The 19712-nt window shown below is 47.2% G+C and overlaps 2 protein-coding genes and 1 non-coding gene across 5 annotated transcripts in view; 2 read left to right on the plus strand and 1 right to left on the minus strand.

Annotated features, from left to right (window-relative positions):
* The window catches only part of PACSIN2 (protein kinase C and casein kinase substrate in neurons 2), a 108902-nt gene extending 94318 nt beyond the window's left edge, over nt 1-14584 (minus strand). Inside the window, exons 1-2 of one of the 3 annotated variants that reach the window (XM_070453459.1) lie at nt 14443-14583; nt 2244-2389 (exon numbers count right to left, since the gene is read on the minus strand). The gene's annotated coding sequence lies outside the window, so the exon portion shown is untranslated. Of the gene's footprint in view, nt 1-2243; nt 2390-14442 lie in introns of all 3 variants that reach the window. The other 2 variants (XM_020877006.2, XM_020877003.2) reach the window with 2 other exon arrangements.
* On the plus strand, nt 12086-14811 carry LOC139030660 (uncharacterized). The gene is made up of 2 exons (XM_070454166.1): nt 12086-12123; nt 14058-14811. Exons 1-2 carry the CDS (start codon nt 12086-12088, stop codon nt 14809-14811), a joined length of 792 nt encoding a protein of 263 aa, XP_070310267.1.
* Nucleotides 14812-16558: 1747 nt separating this feature from the next.
* Nucleotides 16559-16631, plus strand: TRNAG-GCC (transfer RNA glycine (anticodon GCC)). Its single transcript has one exon. It is a non-coding gene; the product is annotated as a tRNA-Gly (tRNA).
* Nucleotides 16632-19712: the final 3081 nt, after the last annotated feature.

The following is a 19712-nucleotide window of genomic DNA, read 5'->3' on the forward strand; positions in this document are numbered from 1 at the left end:
ACGAGCATTTCAAATGTCACTCATGAGGCAATTATTTGGGACTGATGGAATTATGCAATTTTTCTAACAGTAAGAGTGTGTGTGTCTGTGTGTGTGTATTTGGTAACTCCAAGTGTCTATAATGCCCACCATGTAGAGGCCTGCAAGCATGTTCCACTCATGTTTCCATCCTTAAGCAAGGCAATTTGATGTGACAGGTAAAAATTAAATCTCTGACTACTAAAGGAACCAGTCAGAGAATGGACATGTCCAGGGCAAAATGGTCACATTAAATTTTTGGTTGCCATTTCTGATGAAGTCCTCAAGCCTGGCTTGCTGAATTCCACAATCCTAAGCTGCACGTTGATCATAAGCACCATACTTCCTAGCTATCAGACCTGTCACTTAACCTCTCTGAAGGCCAATTTTCCACCTTAAAAGAAAGTTGTCACAAGAATAAGTATAATCATGCATGGAAAGGTATAGCACCTGGCACAAAATAAGCCTCAATAAATATTAAATCTTCTAAAATCTTTATGACAATGATGATAACCTCAAAAACCAGTTCAGGAGGGTGAAAGGGAACAGGGAGATTGGCAAAGAGCCTAGCCCTAAGCAGGAGGGATGAGGCCCGGAGGCTCCAGCCCCCAAGGCCGGCCTTCCCTCCGTATGGGACACCAGTTGTCTAACCGCTTTCTATCTCCCCCAACTAAAGTGTTAGGCCTTGGCCTACTGAGTTTCTGCTGTGACCCCCCAGAGCCTAGAACTGTGCCCTGCACATGACAGAAGTTCAACTATTTGTTCAAAAAATGAATGGGGACTTAGGTATCTCTTGGAATTACATGCAAAAAATGTCTGGGCCCCTTAGTGGGGTGGAAAGATGGCATGGAATCTATTTTCATGAAATTCTGAAGGAGATCTGAGACCCAAATACAGGTCAAAAATCATAGTGCTGAGGTTCAAGCACATATATCAGAACACTAATGACTAAGGTTAGGTGAGTAAGGCAGTAAAATTACAGAGCAAAATCTAACAAAGAGAAGGGCTCTCCTAGAGGAGACAAGGGCAGCTACCATGCAATAGGAAGCTTCACCGGGGCAGGCCCTAGCCTTTAAGTCCATGGTTTGGGTTCAGGAATGTATTCTGCAAACTAGAGTCTCAGAGGAAGGAGCAGGAATTCATTGAATTATATAGATATAGATATAGATATAGATATAGTTGCTGTTCAGTTGCTCAGTCATGTCCGACTCTTTGCGATCCCATGGGCTGCAACATGCCAGGCTTCCCTGACCATCACCAACTCCCAGAGTTTACTCAAACTCATGTCCATCGAGTCGGTGATGCCATCCAACCATCTCACCCTCTGTTGTCCCCTTCACCTCCTGCCTTCAATCTTTCCCAGCATCAGGGTCTTTTCTAAGAGTCAGTTCTTGGCATCAGGTGGCCAAAGGACTGGAGCTTCAGCTTTGGCATCAGTCCTTCCAATGAATATTCAGGACTGATTTCCTTTAGGATGGACTGGTTTGATCTCCTTGCAGTCCAAGGGACTCTCAAGAGTCTTCTCCAACACCACGGTTCAAAAGCATTAATTCTTCGGCATTCAGCCTTCTTTATGGTCCAACTCTCACATCCATACATGACTACTGGAAAAAACCATAGCTTTGACTTGATGGACCTTTGTCAGCAAAGTAATGTCTCTGCTTTTTAATATGCTGTCTAGGTTGGTCATAGCTTTTCTTCCAAGGAGCCAGTGTCTTTTAATTTTGTGGCTGCAGTCACCATTTGCAGTGATATTGGAGCCCAGGAAAATAAAATCTGTCACCGTTTCCACTGTTCCCACATCTATCTGCCATGAAGTGATGGGACCAGATACCATGATCTTCGTTTTTTGAATGCTTAGTTTTAAGCCCAGTGGTCCTTGAGAATGCATGCAGATGCCAGATATACAGAAGGACATACACGAAGATACAGGGCAAGAAAAGGGCAACAATAGACAGCTACTGAATTCTCCCCACAAAAGGATGATTTGTTTTACAACTAACAAGGTCCTGAGACTCCTAAATGATAGTATTTTTTGATCCAATCATTCAGGAACTCAAGATGACAAAAGACTACAATAAATTCAAGCTTTAAAATGAACTGGTATTTTATTAATCATAGTCACAGCATCATTTTTATACAGTAACATATAAATGTTTTGTGCATCTGTGTCTTTGTGTGTGTACAAGGACAGTTAAAAAAAAAAATCCATCTGCAAAGTATACCTGGTGGGTTAAGTCCTTTGTAATCATCCTCTAATGTCCTGGAGATCCAGGGTCCCTGTGGGGAACCACCAATGCGCTGAAGAGAGACCTTTAAGGCAGATCTGGGTCTGAGGAGTTATTCAGCTTCTGTGAGCCTCTTTCCTCAACTGCAAAGTGAGAATCAAAGAGTCACATGGTAGGACGGTTGGGAGGCTTAGAGGCACGCAATGGCCACACCAAACGGGGCTCTCAAAGTGCAGTACTGTCCCAGTCAAGGACACAACACATGCTTCTTCATCCTGCCCTCACAACAATCCCATCATTATGCCCATTTTAGAAGTGAGGTAACTGAGGCACAGAAAGATCAGGAATTTGCCCAAGGATCCACAATAAACTGCAGAACTGGGATTCAAGCCCAGGCAATAAACTCGTGACATACACCTGCAGCACATAACACTGGTCTGGCCCACGACCATTACTCAGCAGGGCTTGTCCCACTGCTCCAAGAAGGCCCTCTTACAGCAGAGAGCAACCTGAGATGAAAAGCCAGGCCCCCATCAACAGCAGGAGCCTGCAGAGAGACCGGGAGCAGTGCTTCACAACCTCTGGATACTGGAATCTTCCACCTCCGCCCCAAGGAGGGAAAGATCCTTCCTCTTACCCACTCCCCAGGAGTTCAGGGCGGGGCAGGGCTGCTGACAGAGTTTGCCTCTTGAGAGTGGGCCTCCCCCTCTTCCAGTCACACCATTAACATTAAGTTTTTGTAAGGAAAGGATTTAAAGGTTTGAGTGTTTTTCTCCCTACCTTTTTACTTATAGGTTAAGAGGACATGCTATTTTTAACTATTTCTAAATTTCAGGAACCTGCAAGTTCCTAGTGGAAGTTGTAGACAAACTAGCACAGGTCCAAAATAGTAATTCTGGACATTTGCTCCAATTACGGAAACAAATTTGTCTGAGCTTTAAAGGGAGGTAATAACACAGCCCAGTCCAGTACCAACTAAGCAACTTCAGACCTATACCTGCAAGACCAAGAAAGAAAGAAAAAAATCTAAACGGCAAAATAACAAAAGTCTGGAATTTACTGTACCAACTACTTCACTACATTTTCATAAAAGGAGGCATACTGCAGCACTCCAATCATCCAATCAAATTTTTTTCCCATGACCTCTGCATGGCCGGACTATCAGCTCTGGCCCCACTTTAAGGCCCCTTTTCTGTGAGACTATCAGGTAAGGACTAGCTCTGGGCTCCAGTCACCTGCACCAGTTCTAAAAAGCAAAAGAAACTTAATGGAACAATGTGCAACCTGTGCAACTCAGAATAAAGCTGGGCTAAGGGCTGCTGAGGAATCATGCCTCATGGTCCAAAGGTCCATGTCCTGAAACAAAGTCACCCCATTCCATTCCGTGCCACTCCCTGCCAAGCTGGGGCAGTTGGGCAGAGCTGTCTCAGGAAAGAAAACAGGAAATGTGGAAAGGACAAAGGGAAGTTTTGACCGTGTACCTCTGGGGCTTGGTGGTTACCATTTAGCTTGGCTGAGAAGCCATAGGAAGCCTTAGGGCTTCCATCCAGCCACGACCAGTGTCTTCACCTTACACAGAAACCACAGCTCGGCCAGCTGGCCAGGCAACAGCCACCAGACATGTTTAGGCATCTGCGGAAACCAGGGCAAAGTACAATTTCCATGGGTATAATAAAAACACAGACTACCAAGCACAGAACAAAGCATGACTCTAAAATTTGGGTTTACTGACTGAATTAACAGGTAGGAAAGGGAAGCAGGAAGCTAGGCAGCACTAGCTGAGCCAATACAGTCAGACAGACCCACAGCACTGGCATCGAAAACTCACCTGGGCCTGAGAAACAAAGCTCTTGTCATGCTTCTGTGTAGTTTGTGATTATTTCCTCTTATTTCTGCCTTAATATGTAGTGATGTTTCGTTGTGTTGTGAACATCAAACTTGCTTAGATAGGATAAGAGGAACCAAGAAAAGAGGAGTTTTTGCCCAGGTTGAGGCCAGAGAACTAAAGAGGAAACAACCTCCTTTGAGTGCAATAGAGGCGAGCAGCAGGCATCCAGGGGCGGGGACCTAAGGGTGAGGGCTGAGGCCTGGCCACTGCTCCCCACCCGGGCCCCTCCTGTCCCTGCTGAGCAGTTTTTCCTTTGCAGACCCTGAGAAACGAGCCACCAGGAAAGAAAGGACTCCGCTCAACCTGCAGGTGAACACCAAAGAACAGTGGAATGTGAAAAAGCAAGCCAATCCATGGTAAAGGACAGGTGACTTCAGAAGGGAAAAACACACAAGCCAGAAAGAAAGAAAGAAAAAGAGTAAACGCCCACAGTATAAATGTCCCAGTACTTCTCTGCAATGTTTGCCTCTAGTAATGGCAGAGATAGGCAAGTCCCTCAGAGCTACACTGGAGAAATCCAAAGGATGGCGAGATCCCCCAGGCTGTCCTGGTGGAGATGACATCAGCAGAAACAATCTTGCATGGTCGTTCCCAATATGCATATTACAAGTGAGAAAAAGAAAACAAGAACAAATTCTGAGTCAGACCCTGGTTCAGAGCATCATGACAGCTGAATTGATAAAGGAATGCAATCACAAATATTTACCACTGAAGGAATGCAGAACATTAGCTTAGGTGATTAATAAAGAAAGTAGTAAGGACTTTAAGACTGCTTCTTGCTTATGAAGTAAAACATCTCATTCAAGTAAAATTATATCCAGAAACTTGGGAGGAAATATGACTCATTTAAGAAAACCTCACAAAAGTTTATCTCACAGATACTTGAAAGTTCTAAAGGCCAAAGTAATTTAAAGAGAAAAAAAAAAAAAAATCTCCATTTTTTTCTCTTAAAAAAATCAGAACTATAAACCCAGAAGTGACAGAGCAGGCTTTCAAAACACTCTAAGATGTTCATATCCTTTAATCCAAGAATTCTAGTTCTGGGAATTTATAACCAGGAACTAATTATACAAATGAAAAAAGAAAAATGAAATTGTCAACTGCAAATGCATCTACAATAAAGCAAAAATAAAAGTGGAAATAACCTAAAATGTCCATTATCAAGGGAATGTTTTAATCTCATTACATTAACAGGCTCACACAACCATTAAAAATCTTTTTAAGAACAATGATAATAGCATGAAAAAATATTTGATAAAATATTTAAGGGATCTGAATAACACAACTGTAACAGTGTAGACTGATGAGGAGAGACAGGGACATGTAGCCAGGCGGTGGGTGTGTGTGCTCAGTCATGTCCTACTCTTTGAGATTCTATGGACTGTAGCCTGCCAGGCTCCTCTGTCCATGGGATTTGCCTAGCAAGAAATACTGCAGTAGGTTGCCATTTCCTCTTCAGGGGATCTTCCCAACCCAGGAATCAAACCTGCGTCTCCTGCATTGCAGGCGAATTCTTTACCACTGAGCCACTGGAAACTTTCAGTTTACCAGGAATTCTTCTCACCCTCAACACATGCAGCCAGTGCAGGCTGCAAACTCTCTCCCCTGTCTACAACCCTGGGGACCTTGAGTCCAGCACATGGTCTCACTACCTTCAGTACCCTCACGTTCAAACTGGTAACCTGGGAGTCTCAAGTATCTCTGTGAGGACAGACAGGGGCAACGCAGCTCTCCAGCCTCTTCTGAAGCTTGGAACAAAGCAGTCAGTTAGTAGGTGCAGCTGCTGCTTCTAAGATAACTTTAAACCGCAAAGCATATGGAAAGTAGAACACAAAGAGTTCTTTATTCAAAAGAACTCTATTTTCTATGTTGTGCCTTCAATTTTTAAAAGACCAGAAAGCAAAGAAAGTCTTTTGACATAAAAGTGACTGATATTTACAAGCATAAAAACAAACATCTGCTGTAACTTACCTGTACAGATGATCTTCCTTTGCTCTCACGTCAATGAAACATGAGCTCTTCTGCAATTTTACAAAGTGTAGTGCAAATGGACACTTTGCAAAAATATAATTTCTTCTCCCCTAAGTGAGTGCTTTTTCAATCTCATACGGCACCTTTTTAGAAAGCAGCTAGTGGAAGGCGAGGCAAGAATACTCCCACCAAATCCAAGATCTCTGAAGTCTCAGCTCAGTTGTTTAAAAGCCTCTCCCTTTATGCGGTATCTCCCCACTGCATACATTAGTGCAAACTCTTGGATTATCTTTATCAAGTTAGTTGTAGGCAGAGATCCTGTCTTAAACAAAAGACCACATAACTTGCCTCTTTTCTGTGTTTCCGAGGGGTGGGGAAGGAAGATTAACTTAGATTTTTTTCGTATTTGAGGACAAGTGACTCAGAAATGCACCTATTCAAGACAGCAGATAAACGTGGCTTCAGAGTCAGGCCCAGGGCCAGCTCTGCCGGTGACCCTGTGAAGGTCACTTCATCTCTCAGTTTTGGTTTACTCTTGTGTAAAGTGGAGTTAACTCCATCTGAAGCAAAAACTGAATGAGCCAGAGCATAAAGCTTCCTGTAGGGTCCCCCACGAGCCCTCACAGCCAGAGGCCTGTCCCAAACGGCAATGCCCAGCCTCTGCTCTGCCCTCTTCACTGGCTGCCAGGCTCCTTAGCTGATGACACCTTCACTGGTGCAGAGGGCACAATCGCTTCGATAATTAAAGCATCATCATGTCACAGCTAAACAGCGCCCAGGTAGGCCCTCTCCCTCCTCCAGCAATCAGCCAGCTACAGAACCCACTAATAGCAGGCCTGGAGGTCTACATGGGCTGCGGAGCCTGCTCTGTGGTTCTGAAGACCACAGCTCACACTTGGCACACTTAGTTGGCGACAACATAATTGGATACTATGAAACATAAGCATTGTTTAAAATATGAAAATATTCACAAACTATGGCTTGGGTATCACTTTACAATAATAAAATCTCATGTATTCAGTAGGAAACGTCAAAGCACTAGCCACAGTTTATTCTCTATGTTAAAGACCACCCTGCAGGTCACGGCAGAGACCCCCCATAACTGGGCTCTCTAAGAACTATGGACTCAGGCTGAGGCCCACATGGGGTCCTGGCTGGCAAGCCTCAGGCAAAACCACTGACCCTCCAGACCTCCCTCTTATCCTCCTCTGGAAAATGAAGAGGGGAGCAGACCAACAAGGCTGTTTTGAAAACAAAATGAGGACTATGGGAAGATTCCTGGTAAACTGAAAATGCCTATGAAACCAAACTGTTTATTTGTTTAATTATAGAGTCAACTTATTGCTTAAATATTAATTTTTAAAATAAAAAGGCAATGTAACAGTGTGGAAATCAAGAAGAAACTTTCCATTATTCTACAACCTTAACTATAGTCACTGTATATTGTTTTAATATTTTACACATGTGATGAATGTACCTATTGCTTTACAATTTGCTTTTTCAAGTCTTTATATTTTTCATTACCTGAGTAGGAGCTATTGTCACCATCAAACAGGGTCCCTTCCAACTCTGAGTCACTAAAGCCAGTCACAACACCAAAGGTCAGACTTTCTAAAAGCCTATGTAACACTCAACTCAAGCACAGAATCACCAGCCCAGATGGGAACAAAGCCTCTGGGTGGCAAGGATGCCCTCAAAACCCAGGGAGGATAAGATCGCCTTCAGGCCTTCACCCCAACCAAGGAGACAGAATCAGAGAGAAGCTTAGAGGAAGAGAAGAGACAAGACAGGCCTTGTAAGTGGCAGGATGGGAGGGCATTCCAAGCAGGGTTGGAAGCCTCATCCACATCAACCACCCCAACAGCATCCCTGTGACCCTGAGTCACCAAGGAAAGGTCCGAGTATACTGAACCGACTTAGGCTGAGAAAAGAATAATGCATCTTAGGATATTCAGTAGAATTGGATAGTGTAACATCAGTTTGAGACCTTTAAAGGTGTATTTTCTCTTAATTAGCCAAATCACTCAGTAGGCACTGCACTTCGAGGGATACCAATGGTACTGGGTTGGCACCACAGACCAGGCACAGGTCTGAGCTCAGAGTCTACAGTCCATTCCCACACACTGCCCTCCTCAAGTCATATGAGGAGGGGCTCCCTGGTTTGGGAGATGTTGAAGCATTTGGCCAAGGAAATTGCCTAGTAGTGGAGCCGGAACTCAAACCCAGGGCTGTGTGGCTCTGAAGCCATGCTACCTGCTATATCTACTGCAATATTAGTTTTTGTTTGTTTTTTTTTTTTTGCTGGAACTAGCAGTGAAAGATACACACTAACTGCATGGATCTGTGAGCATAAGCCATATGAAAAGAGAAGCAGAACCCAGGCAGCTGCTATATTACCAACATAAATACAGGCAAAGAAATTGAGTCAAGACTGATGCCAACCCCACTGTGGAAACCCCTCTCATTAGATATTAGCACTGCTTCCTAAGAACTTCCCTGAGCCTCCAGGACATAAGTGACTTTTTTAAAAATGAGCCACTTGAAACACCCCTCCCACATCTGCATCCCTGACTTCTTGCCTGAAGTCTCATTCCTGTGCAAAGCTTCAACCTGCTATGTCTGGTACCCCAAAATGGCTCCTCCATCCTCCAGAAGGAGGCCCAAACCCTTGCCTGGCCTACAAGGCAGGTCACACTATCTGAAGCCTGCCCACCCTCGGGGGCCCCTCTCACACCTCCACATTCTTTACAACTCCATACCTCTGCCTGGGACTCTCCTTCCAGTCACTGTCCGCCTGAAGAGTGGCAAAACGACTGCAAGGTCACCTCCCTGAAGGTAAGCTCTCTGCAATGTCCTGAAGGCAGTCGGATCCACCCTCCTGTCTGCCCCTCCTTTGTACACTCCCATCTGCTACTGTCACAAGGGTAGGATCGCTTCTAAGCTCACCTCCTGACCAAGAGTCACCTGAGTCTCAGTATCCGAGAGCTGCCGGCAGAGCCAAGCATCAGGGGCACCGCACACCCGTGGCCGGGAAGGCGCCCTCCAACCCACCTTGCACACTTCCCCTCATCAGTGCACGCTCCCTTCAAACAGCTCAGGAAGTGAAATTGAAATAAAAGCAGGAACTCTGACAGAGCAGCTTCATGGGGTTCCCCAGCTCACTACTAACAACTCTGCTGCTCTATCAATATTTAAATCACAGACTGGCCTGTGGAAGAAAAGAGCCAACAGAATGCAAGTTTCCTGGCCACAATGTGTGTGTGCATCATAGTGTGCGTGTGCTCAGTTGCTCAGTTGTGTCCGACTCTTTGTGACCCTGTGGACTGTAACGCACCAGGCTCCTCTGTCCATGGGATTTTCCAAGCAAGAGTACTGGAGCTGGTTGCCATTTCCCTTCTCCAGGGGATCTTCCTGACCCAGGTCAGAGGAGGGCCCATAAAAACTAGCAGAGTTCACAGCAGGCAGTATAGTTAACTGGATGCCACCTCTGCCCAGTGGCAGCTGCCTGGAGTTTACCCTTCATCACCAGCCTTGCCCTCTGACAGCCTCACCTCACCACTGCCTCTTGCGAGCAATTCCCAGGAAGCTGATACATGACATCAGGCTTTATGTTGGACTTCAGTGAGTCTGTCCATGTCTTGCCTCGTTCTCTTCAGTATTCTAAAGAAATGCACTGTGAAATGAGCAAATAACCCTTTTCCATGCCTGGAGAGTTGGCCAGTCTCCTTACAGGTATCAGACGTAACAAAACACATATGTATACTACATTTGAGAGGTATGTACTATAGACCATCCTATTTCCTCCAAGTCTGATTCTTCAACACATCTTCATTATGATGAGTCTTTTCATCAGTAATAAACCACTTAATATCTGTGAGGCTTTATAGTTTAGTATACTTTTGTATACTAAAGAAGTTTTGTATACACAACTTCTTTACATAGCTGACACTTTGTACTCTGTTAATAAACTAAAAAAGTCCCTAAAACATTCAGAATATTCCTGTGGCCACAGGGCCACAGGAAGCCACTTTGGATAGTCATGGTGGTTGGCACAATCCACACCTGACTCTCAAACACCCTCCCCACTCCCCCTCCACCCACCCACCCAGTGGCTCTGGGCTTAGGGAGGCGCCTCTCAGGCTGCAGGAAAAGTCTCATCTATGAGGACATATTTGCCAGAACAAGTCAAATGTTAGGAATTTTCTCTTAACATTTATTTCACAAGTTTCTCAAGTGCCATGCAACTGGAAAATAATCATTTCAATGTACTCTTTAATCAATAAACATGAAACAAGTATGCTCAAAACACTCAAGTCCTACAAACATTTCCCAGTGAAAAGTATGGCATAAAAAAAAAAAAACCAAAAACATAATAAGTAACCTTTTGACAGTCAAGAAAGGTGATTAGTGATCCAAATTCAGACCAAAAAAAAAAAAAAAAAACCAGTCCTTTCAGCAGATGAACAAATATTTCCTCTGTAAGTGACACATTCTGAGATATTTACACTGCCAAACATAACTCATAATGACAACCACCAAGGAAGCTAAACCTAATGGAAAAACCCCAGGCTGGCAATCAGGAGCCCTGACTCTGATCCCAGGACAGACTGCTGGCTGTGTAATCCTACTAAAGTGGTGGCCAGGCCTGGTACCCCTCTCTCTAGGGGAGAAGAATACGCCTATCCTAAGAAGGAGTATCCATCACCACCCGCACCACTCAGAAATGTTTGGGGGATTAAAAAAAGAGAGAGAGATGAAAATGCTCTGGAATGTGTCTTCCATAAATACAAGGCATTATTATTATTATTAGCTCAAAGATGACCAGGAAAATAGAATTATAGAATATCAAAGGTGAGAGGGAGCTTAGAGGAGATGATCCAGGAGTTCCTAATCTGGGGTCCAGGACTCCAATGCTGTTCATAGGTGTGCTTTCTGGAAAGAAGTCTGTACTTGTTATCAGTTTCTCAAACAGTTAAGAATCTCTCAGGCTCTCCTTTTACAAATATGAAAACTGAGACCCTAAGGTATGTGGCTGTTCTGGGCTCAGGACTAGTCAGGAAAAGGCTGGACCGAGCCCAGGGCTCCTAGTCTCCATCTACATTCTACAATCCCACTCTACAACCCCACATTCCAGGGAGGAAAAAAGTCACATAAATCTCATACAGCCATAGAACACATTAATATTACACAAACCACTACATATGTTCTTTCTAAAGTTATAGCAAAATTTCCCTCCGTTCATTTTCCTTAAGGCTTCTTGCTGAGGCCTGTGATCACTGAGACAGCATTTTATTCATTTCTACACCCTTATATCTTGTTCTTTCAGTCCCTAATGCCAAGACACTCTCAAATGACATTTTAATATTGAAACTAAAGTTTTTATTCTAGGAAACAAGAAAACTAGAATCCATGATGCTCAGTTTTACCAAGCAAACAGATAAACATACAATCATGGGAATAAATGCAAGATAATATACTAAAGTAATGCATTTTTGTCATGTTGTGTCTTTAATCAAAATACTAAAGCTTGTGCTCTTAGATGGCCATTGTCCCTGAAATAGTTACCTTTGGAACCACATGTATGCCAGGAATGTTGCATTGCACAGAATGTTTTGAGTTCTTTAAAGATCATCTCCAGTCGGCAGAGCACAATCGTTTGAATACAAAAATCTGAAGGAATTCCTACACGGCCATCCCAGGGACAGAACTGAGCCCAGCAGCAATCAGATTTCAGGCACTGACATGCCTTCAGGTGTGTGAAGGATCCCAGCCAGGGCCATAAAGAAAGGCCTCTACGCATGGAATGCAAACTGACTTCCTAACGAAGGCACTGCTGTGCTGCCTTCAGGTATGCAGCTGCACTTCCAAACAATCTTAATTGGGGGGAAAAAAAAGGGTGCCAGCACCATCACTCACAAGAATGTGGTCATTACCCAAATAATCTACAGGATGGCCTTGACAAAGTCACCAGCACAATCCGATGGCAGATAAGGCAGGCCCGAGTCAGATGAGGTCCAGGTGAGGGTGGCCAGAGAGCACTTGGTAAAAGCTATCATGATCTCTAAACACAAGCTGCTCTTACTATTATTAAGGAATCTGTGCCATCTTTTTGATATTTCATAACATCCTGGAATCAACCGTGACCCAGTCAGAGGAAGGAAACCTGAGTATGAGGCCCTTAACTCATCTGAACAGACTTCCAAGTGGATAAACAAACGAGAAAATTTAAAGACAAATGCCCCTCAGCTCCCAATCCAGGAAATACCTGGCCATCAGAAATCTGGACTGGGCATCCAGGACTGGAGAAAGCTAGCTATATGTTTCAGCAACAAGCTGTGTTCAAAACCCAGGTATTGCTTTTTATACATACCTACTTTTAGATTATTTAAATCTTATGACCTATATCTTACACACTTAGGGCTAAAAATAATACAGTTACAGTTCCCCAACAGTGTGAGTTAAAGAATGACATTTCCATTCAAATGAGTTTTCATTCTTCTCCCCAAAAATGAATTTGGAGTACAGACCTAATCTCTCATCTGTTCTTCTGTGCTTCATTCCTTTCCCACGTAATAAATATCATCAATCTCATGGCCAGTTTCTTTAAAGCTCTCAGACAATTATCAAGAGAAAAACAGAGCACAGAAAAGTTTTTGATGTGGTGGTCTCATATCTCAACTAACATAACTTTACCAAGGAGATTGTGAAACTCTAGAATGAAGTTTAAGTGCACACGTGCACACAGATTATTGTTTCCCACATGACTCAAGAGAAATCCCAGTTGCAGTGGCTCCCCTTCAATGATTGTACGAGGAGGCTGCTGGCAGGCTGGTGATTCAAGTCGAATAAGAAATTTCAGGCAGGAAGGGGAAGGCCAGCATTCAAAAGAGACCATCTGCTTGGTTCCCTTGCCCGGGGCTCCAACCCTCAGCATACTGGGAATACTGGGGACGAAGGAACCGCAGAGAAAGGAGATAACCAGTGTGAGCTCACCGCTTGGAGTCCAGGTTTAAAATCTCTGAACTGGCCTCCTGATTTTCATCAGGACAGCCAGGGAGTGTTTGGTAAACAGCATAATGAGTAGCCGTGGAGACTCAGAGCAGCCAACCCTCCTTAACCACAGAAATACAGGACAACTGGGGTAAAGGAGAGAAAGGGAAGACCCAGGACTGGTGCACAGACCCCACCTGAAGGCCATCTTCCCTCAGGCGCCCAACCCTCGAAGGCTGTAGTTGTGTGTGGGACCCGAGGAGACAGCAGGGATCACTCCCCTTGACCAGCTCCGTCTGAAAAGAAAGCCAGCCTCCTCCGGTGGAAGCTGAAACCCAAAGGGCCGCTGAAACGGAGCGGCAGAAATCACTACCTCTCCAATCCCAGGCCTCTCCGGATGCCCCAGCGGGCTGGAAACCCCAGAGGAGGGAGGGAGCTCCCGTTTCTACAAAGTACGGTCTGGGAAGACTCCTTGGGCCCACGGGGCAAACACCCCCAGCCTCTCTCCTGCCTGTCCCCCAGCCCTAGGACCTGATCACAAAGAAGGGCTTGCACCCCATGCCCCCACCTCCCATGTAGAGGCGGGTGAGGGACTGGGAGGGTGGGGAGGAAGGAAATGGAGGACGGTCATCAAAGCTCCCCTAAACCAGCGCATCCGCATAAGTGTCCCGCCTGCTCTGGCCGCCCCTCCCCTCCAGGACACCCGAGGACCTGGCCCTGCCTTCTAAGTGACGCCGACCGGCCCGCCGCCTCCTCCTGCGCTCCCCACCGCCCCCCTCACCCCAGGGAACCCCCGCACCCCTCGGCTTCCCCGCCTCCCCTCGCTAAGTCCCTCAGAGTCTTCCATCCCCGCTTCGGCAGCAGCACTTTGACCTCCACGGGTCCCGCTCCGCAACTTCTGTCTCAGCCGAGCCGAGGAGGACTCGTCCGCTCCCCTGTGGCGCCCCCCGCTCCCCGCCCAGACTCCGCACCCCACCTCGAAACCCGGCCTCCGCGCGCCCTCCGGAGGCCCCTCGACGTCCCCTTCAGCGCTCCCCTCGGCCCCCGGACGCCGTTCAACACCGGCTCCCCACCCACCGCTCCCTCAGCGACTCGCCCCCGGACGCCCCTCAACACCGCTCCCCCACCGACTCGCCCCCGGATGCCCCTCAACACCCCTACCCCGCCCCCCGCTCCCTCAGCTACAGGAAGTTCGCGCGCGGGCGACGCGGCCCCAGAGGCTGCCCTCAGGCGCGAGCGCGGCCGCGGCCTGACAGGGCGCGGGCCCGGTTGCCAACAAGCGCCCCGCGTCCGTCCCCCCCACCCCCACACCCCGCGGAGCCCCAACCGTCGCGGCGCGTCCCTCACCTGGGCCGCCGCTCGTCTCCCGACACTCGGCGCGCCCCGCTCCGGCCGCGACTGCGTCTCCAAACCCCGGCTCCGACTCCCGCTCCGGCCCCGGCTCCCGCCCTCGCTCCGGCCGCGCTGCCCCGGCCCTGCCCTAACCCAGCCGCGGCCGCTCCTGCCGCCAGCCCCGAACGCCCCCCCCCGCCGCGCCTGCTGTGCTCTTCCCATTGGCTGCTGAGCGTCGGGCCCCGCCCCCACGGCACCTTCGGCTCCCCTGAATGGGCCGGAGGAGAGCCGAGGCGGCACGCCCCCCAGCGAGCCAAAGGGACCTCCCCTGGGCCTCATTGGCGACTTCGCCTGTCCATCAAAGGAGGGGGCGTGCCTACTTAGCTGATGAGAGGGCGGTTGGGGTCACTTTCCCAGAGTCGCTCCAAAACTGTGGGTCCGTGAGACTTTCTCCCAGGAGCCAGAAGTGTTTCAGCTTTGCAGGCGCACCGAGATGGGAGCCGAGGGAGGGTGGCACCGCGCTTAATGGGAATTCAGGGAAGGTAGTCTTTCTGAAAGTTTCCTTTCCGACGGCACTCACAGACGCCAGTGTCATCAGGGCTTCTTAGATTCACTTGAGCCGGCTTAGTTTTTAAAAGCAGTACAGAGAGCGGTGTGTGGTCGCGCATGCGCGTGTCCGGAGCTCACGCGAAGGTTTGGGGATCCCAGGCCAAGTAACTTCCTAGTGGGGCGGCGACCCAGGGTAAACAGTAAACAAATGGCAGAAGCAGGGTCAGCAGTACCCCAGGCCTGTACTGGTTCCACAACAACCGCCTTGAAATTCAGCCGGGTGATGGTTGCTGCAATATGGAAAAACGCTTAAACTAAAATGCTAAAAGGAAAAGCCGGATAGGAAATGGCTGGGACTCTTAAAACTGCTCCTGTGTTTGCACAAGGACTAGAAGCTAGTCGACAGAAACAGAGTGGGGGTTTTTTCCCTTTCTAAGTATTTGTTTGGTTGCAATGTGCTCGTGATAATAATCATTGAGAAAGAGGGAAAGACAGGCCACCACCATGCTGTGCCAGATCCAGCTACTGTCAAGAAGTCCCCACCATTCTCCAGGACTCAGCCCACAGGGCCCACTCTGCCACCCAGAACACCTCTGGGTCATGTGTACAAAGCCCAGTCATCAGCTGAGGTCTCCCAGGCCTCTGAGATCTGGGTAAATTGCGGTTTGCACCACTTTAACTGTGAAGATCCAAAGTCAGTCCCATGGTTTCTGAACAAGTCCCCATCACCCCTCCGTCCAGCCTCCTGCTCTTTCCCACATGCCTGCTGGTCCTTGTCGTCATCCCATCTCCAGCTGCACACACTCACAGTCCCCTTACACACCAAGCTCTGGGGAGGCCAGCAGGGGTTCCTGCAGCCCGGACCCCATGGGGAGGCATCAAACCTGGCACTGCCTGGCAACACAAGACACCTCTTGAGCCCTTTTGGCCTCTTGACCCTGAAGCCACTACCTGGCCACCTGACCAAGGCAGGCCTTTGGTCTCTGGCTCCCTTCTCTTCTCTCTCCTCTCTTCTAAAGACAAAAACAAGATTCCTATCATTGCTTTCCCCAGCAGTTTGATGCTGATCAGCTCTTTGAGTCTCACCTCTGTCCCCACAGCTTATCAGAGAATTTTTCCCAAGAGAGCTTTCCTTTCCATTCCGTGAGCATTCCAACTTTGACCCCCACAGAAATTTCACCATGTTGCATCCAGCCCCCTCCTATCAGATCCAAACAGCCCTGAAGCGCCATCCTGCCTCTGCTCCTTGAGCACGTACATCACTGCCGCTCTCTGTACCTCTGTGTCTCAGTTTTCAGCATGCGGGCGATGGCAGGGCCCCCCACCACACAGGGTGAGGAGTACATGGGGCTGATCGGGTGACAGCGAGGGGAGCCCCTCTGGCTGTGCGGGTGTGGGCGCTTGGCATCTCATCAGTTAATGTAGTTGCGCTCTGTCACTGTCATTTGGCTCCCTCCTCCTTGCAAAATGGGCTCATTACCTAAGTCTGGGGCAAAGGCTGACAGGTCCTTTATTAGCCATTTCCCACTAAACAACTGGGATAAACAGTCAGCCCAAGTTAAAACCTACTTTCACAGGGACTTCCCTGGTGGTTCAGTGGCTAAGACTTCGCACTGCCAATGCAGGGGACCCAGGTTCAATCCCTGGTTGGGGAACTAAATCCCACATGTTGCAACTAAGATCCAGTGCAGTCAAATAAATGGTACCCAGTCACTTCAGTCATGTCCGACTCTTCATGACCCCATGGACTGTAGCCCACCAGGCTCCTCTGTCCATGGGATTCTCCAGGCAAGAATACTGGAGTGGGTTGCTAAGCCCTCCTCCAGAGGATTTTCTTGGCCCAGGGATCCAAACTGTATCTCTTGTGTCCCCTGCATTGACAGATGGATTCCCTACCACTGCACCCAATCAAATGAATAAAATAATTTTAAAAATTGTTTCACAGAGAATAAAACAGTCCCCCCCAAAATTAAAATGTCCAGATACAGTTATTGTACAGTGGTACAGGAACATCTTCCAAGAAAAAAAAATTCAAAATCTGTTATAGATAGTTCTTTGATTGATAATTACAATGTTTAAAGAGTGTGCAGGACAGGGAATAGGGTGGATTCAGGCTGGGATGGACTTGAGTCCTGTCTTGCTTCCAGGAAGACCCAGCAAGGATATCAGACCTAGAAAAGGCCTCCCCATGATCCCCAGAGGGTCACCATATTGAGTGTGTGAGTGTTCACTCAGTCCTGTCCAGGTCTTTGCAACCCCTTGGACTATATAGCCCACAAGGTTCCTCTGTCCATGAGATTTCCCAGGCAAGAATACTATAAATGGGTTGCCATTTCCTTCTGCAGGAGATCTTCCTGGCCCAGGGATTGAACCTGACTCTCCTGTGTCTCCTGTATTGCAGACAGATTCTTTACTACTGAGCCACTGGGGAAGCCCTGCCTTATTGAAGGCAGTGATATTTAACTGAGCCAAGGTGAATGGAAAGGATGAGCAAAGGCCCAGAGGCAAGAGATCCTGCTGCCCAGGGAGACAGGTGGGTTCTTCTTGGCTGGAGCATGCAACTGAGCAACAAGTAGCCATGCAATTCTAGCAATCTGTTTTGCCACTCCAGGTCTCAGTTTTCTCAACTGTAAAATGGGCATAATCACAGAGTCTAGTGTTTAGAGAAATTGCCAGGATTCTTGAGGTCACTCCTGTGACGCTCTTAGGACATAGCTGGTACAGTCAGTGGCTGTTAAGTGTTTTACAAGGACCTCTTCGCAGTTTGTACAAGTATTCTTTTTAAAAATTTGTGATTGGCCTTTCAGCAGCTGAGAAGTTGAGCAGATGGCCTGGAGAAGGACTTCGGATTTCGTTGTCCTCCCAGCACTTCGACCCTCTCCTGAAGCCCCTGGCTAAAATGGTTTGAACCCAGAAGAAAAAAAAAATGTGGTTGGGACTTCCTTGGTGGTCCAGTGGTTAAGACTGAGCTTCCACTGCAGGAATTGCAGGTTTGATCCCTGACCTGGGAACTGAGATCCCTCAAGCCAAGCTCACTGCAAAAAAAAAAAAAAAAGTGATTAAAAAACAAAACAAAACGAGAACACGTACTGTGCACCAAGTGCTAATACTCTGGAGACATCAGAGTGTTAACTGTTGGGGACAGAGGAATACGTCTCTGGATACACCTTGGAATGAAGTGCTCCCTGCCAAGTTGTGTAAAGATCTGAATTCCTTATAAATGTGTCATTGACTAGGAGGCAGCTACCCCGGCCTTTCTTCCTTTGATTAGCTTTGCTCCATGCTGGCTTGTGCACGTCTGCTCACATAAAGGTATGCCAGCAAGTACAGGGCTCCCCTCATACCTACCACACTCAAGTCAGCACCACTGGGCCAGACACCTGGGCCTGGAAATCACTCCTTCCCAAAGTCAGTAGGATATGGTCAGCATCACCTGGACAGCATTTCCCAAAGTGGGCATCTCCAGGATGCTCTGCATTGGGATCACCCCATTTTCCACAAGTCCCTCTGTTGATTCTTCTGCCTCACACAGTCTGAAGCACTATTCTGGGTGTTGACTGAGAACTCTTAACTTTTTCTAAGTGGTTACAGGGTTACATTGTTGCCATTGGTGCCAAAGTGGAGAAAGTATCAACAATGAAACCAATACTTTCAAGTTGGGTGTTTTGAAACTCTGACTGAGGACCCGTCCTGCCCAGACTTCATCTGTGATACATTGTAAAGTATTTTCTGCCACGTGATAAAGATTTGACCTCCCTAAGGGACTCCTTCGTTGAGTCCCTGCATTTCAGGACGGTGAGGTCCTGAACACCGCAGTGACGTCATCCTGAATGCCAAGCATCATCTTATGCTTTTCAGGCTCCTGGACCAGATAAACTGAAAGTCACCCTGTGATTGTAAAATAAGATTTTGTTTACGATGTTATCGTGCTTCTCTACTAATGTGAATCCAGATTTCCTTGACACAAAATAAAATTAGATACTGAAGCTAACTGTTTTTAAAAACCTGGAGCAGTCTCAAAATGCATATTCATCGAAAAAGTGACATCTGTGGGACTTCCTAGGTAGTCCAGTGGCTAAGACTCTGGGCTTCCAATGCAAGGAGCCCAGGTTCCATCCCTGGTCAAGGAACTAGATCCTGCACACCACGACAAAGATAGAAGATCCAGTGTGCTGCAACTAAGACCAGGCACAGTCAAATCAATCAATCAATACATAATTCTTTTCATTTGAAGTGACCTTGCTCTTGTTAGTTAGTTGTATAACAAATACTTAAATGTTACAAATTTGAACTTATAAAAGAAGTTGTACCAATACTTATAAAATAAATGTACAGCAATAAAATGCTGCTATTGGTTACATATAGGATATTATGGAAAGACTCCCACCACTAAAAACATAAAGAAGGTTTGAAATCACAGTTGGAGACAGTGGGGAGCTATCAAGGGCTGTTCTTGACTCCCAGACCAGCTATTACCAAAGGTTCTGCTGACCAGAAGTGACTTTCATCTGTGTATCTGTGCCTGACTTGTTGAATTACCATCCAGGAATGCTGGACAAGGGCTCTGCCTTGGAGGTGTCTGCGTCTTGCCTGGGTGGATGTGGGCACTTCAGGTGGGCTGGCTTAGGCTCCCTCCCCAGCCAGGGCTTAGGATTGTAGTGACTGTATGCCACTATCCTGGAAGTGGTACAAGAAGTAGCACTGTGGTCCAGCTCCCACCCCAACTCTGGTTAAAC

This window comes from Odocoileus virginianus, chromosome 23 (genome assembly GCF_023699985.2).
Source record: "Odocoileus virginianus isolate 20LAN1187 ecotype Illinois chromosome 23, Ovbor_1.2, whole genome shotgun sequence".
Classification (NCBI taxonomy): Eukaryota; Metazoa; Chordata; class Mammalia; order Artiodactyla; family Cervidae; genus Odocoileus; species Odocoileus virginianus.

Excerpts from the sequence above, each read along its gene's own strand:
- LOC139030660 (XM_070454166.1), top strand. The coding sequence starts at position 12,086 with ATGGCAGATAAGGCAGGCCCGAGTCAGATGAGGTCCAG. Across the intron at positions 12,124-14,057 it reads CCGAGTCAGATGAGGTCCAG|ACTCCGCACCCCACCTCGAA; the intron begins GTGAGGGTGGCC and ends CTCCCCGCCCAG.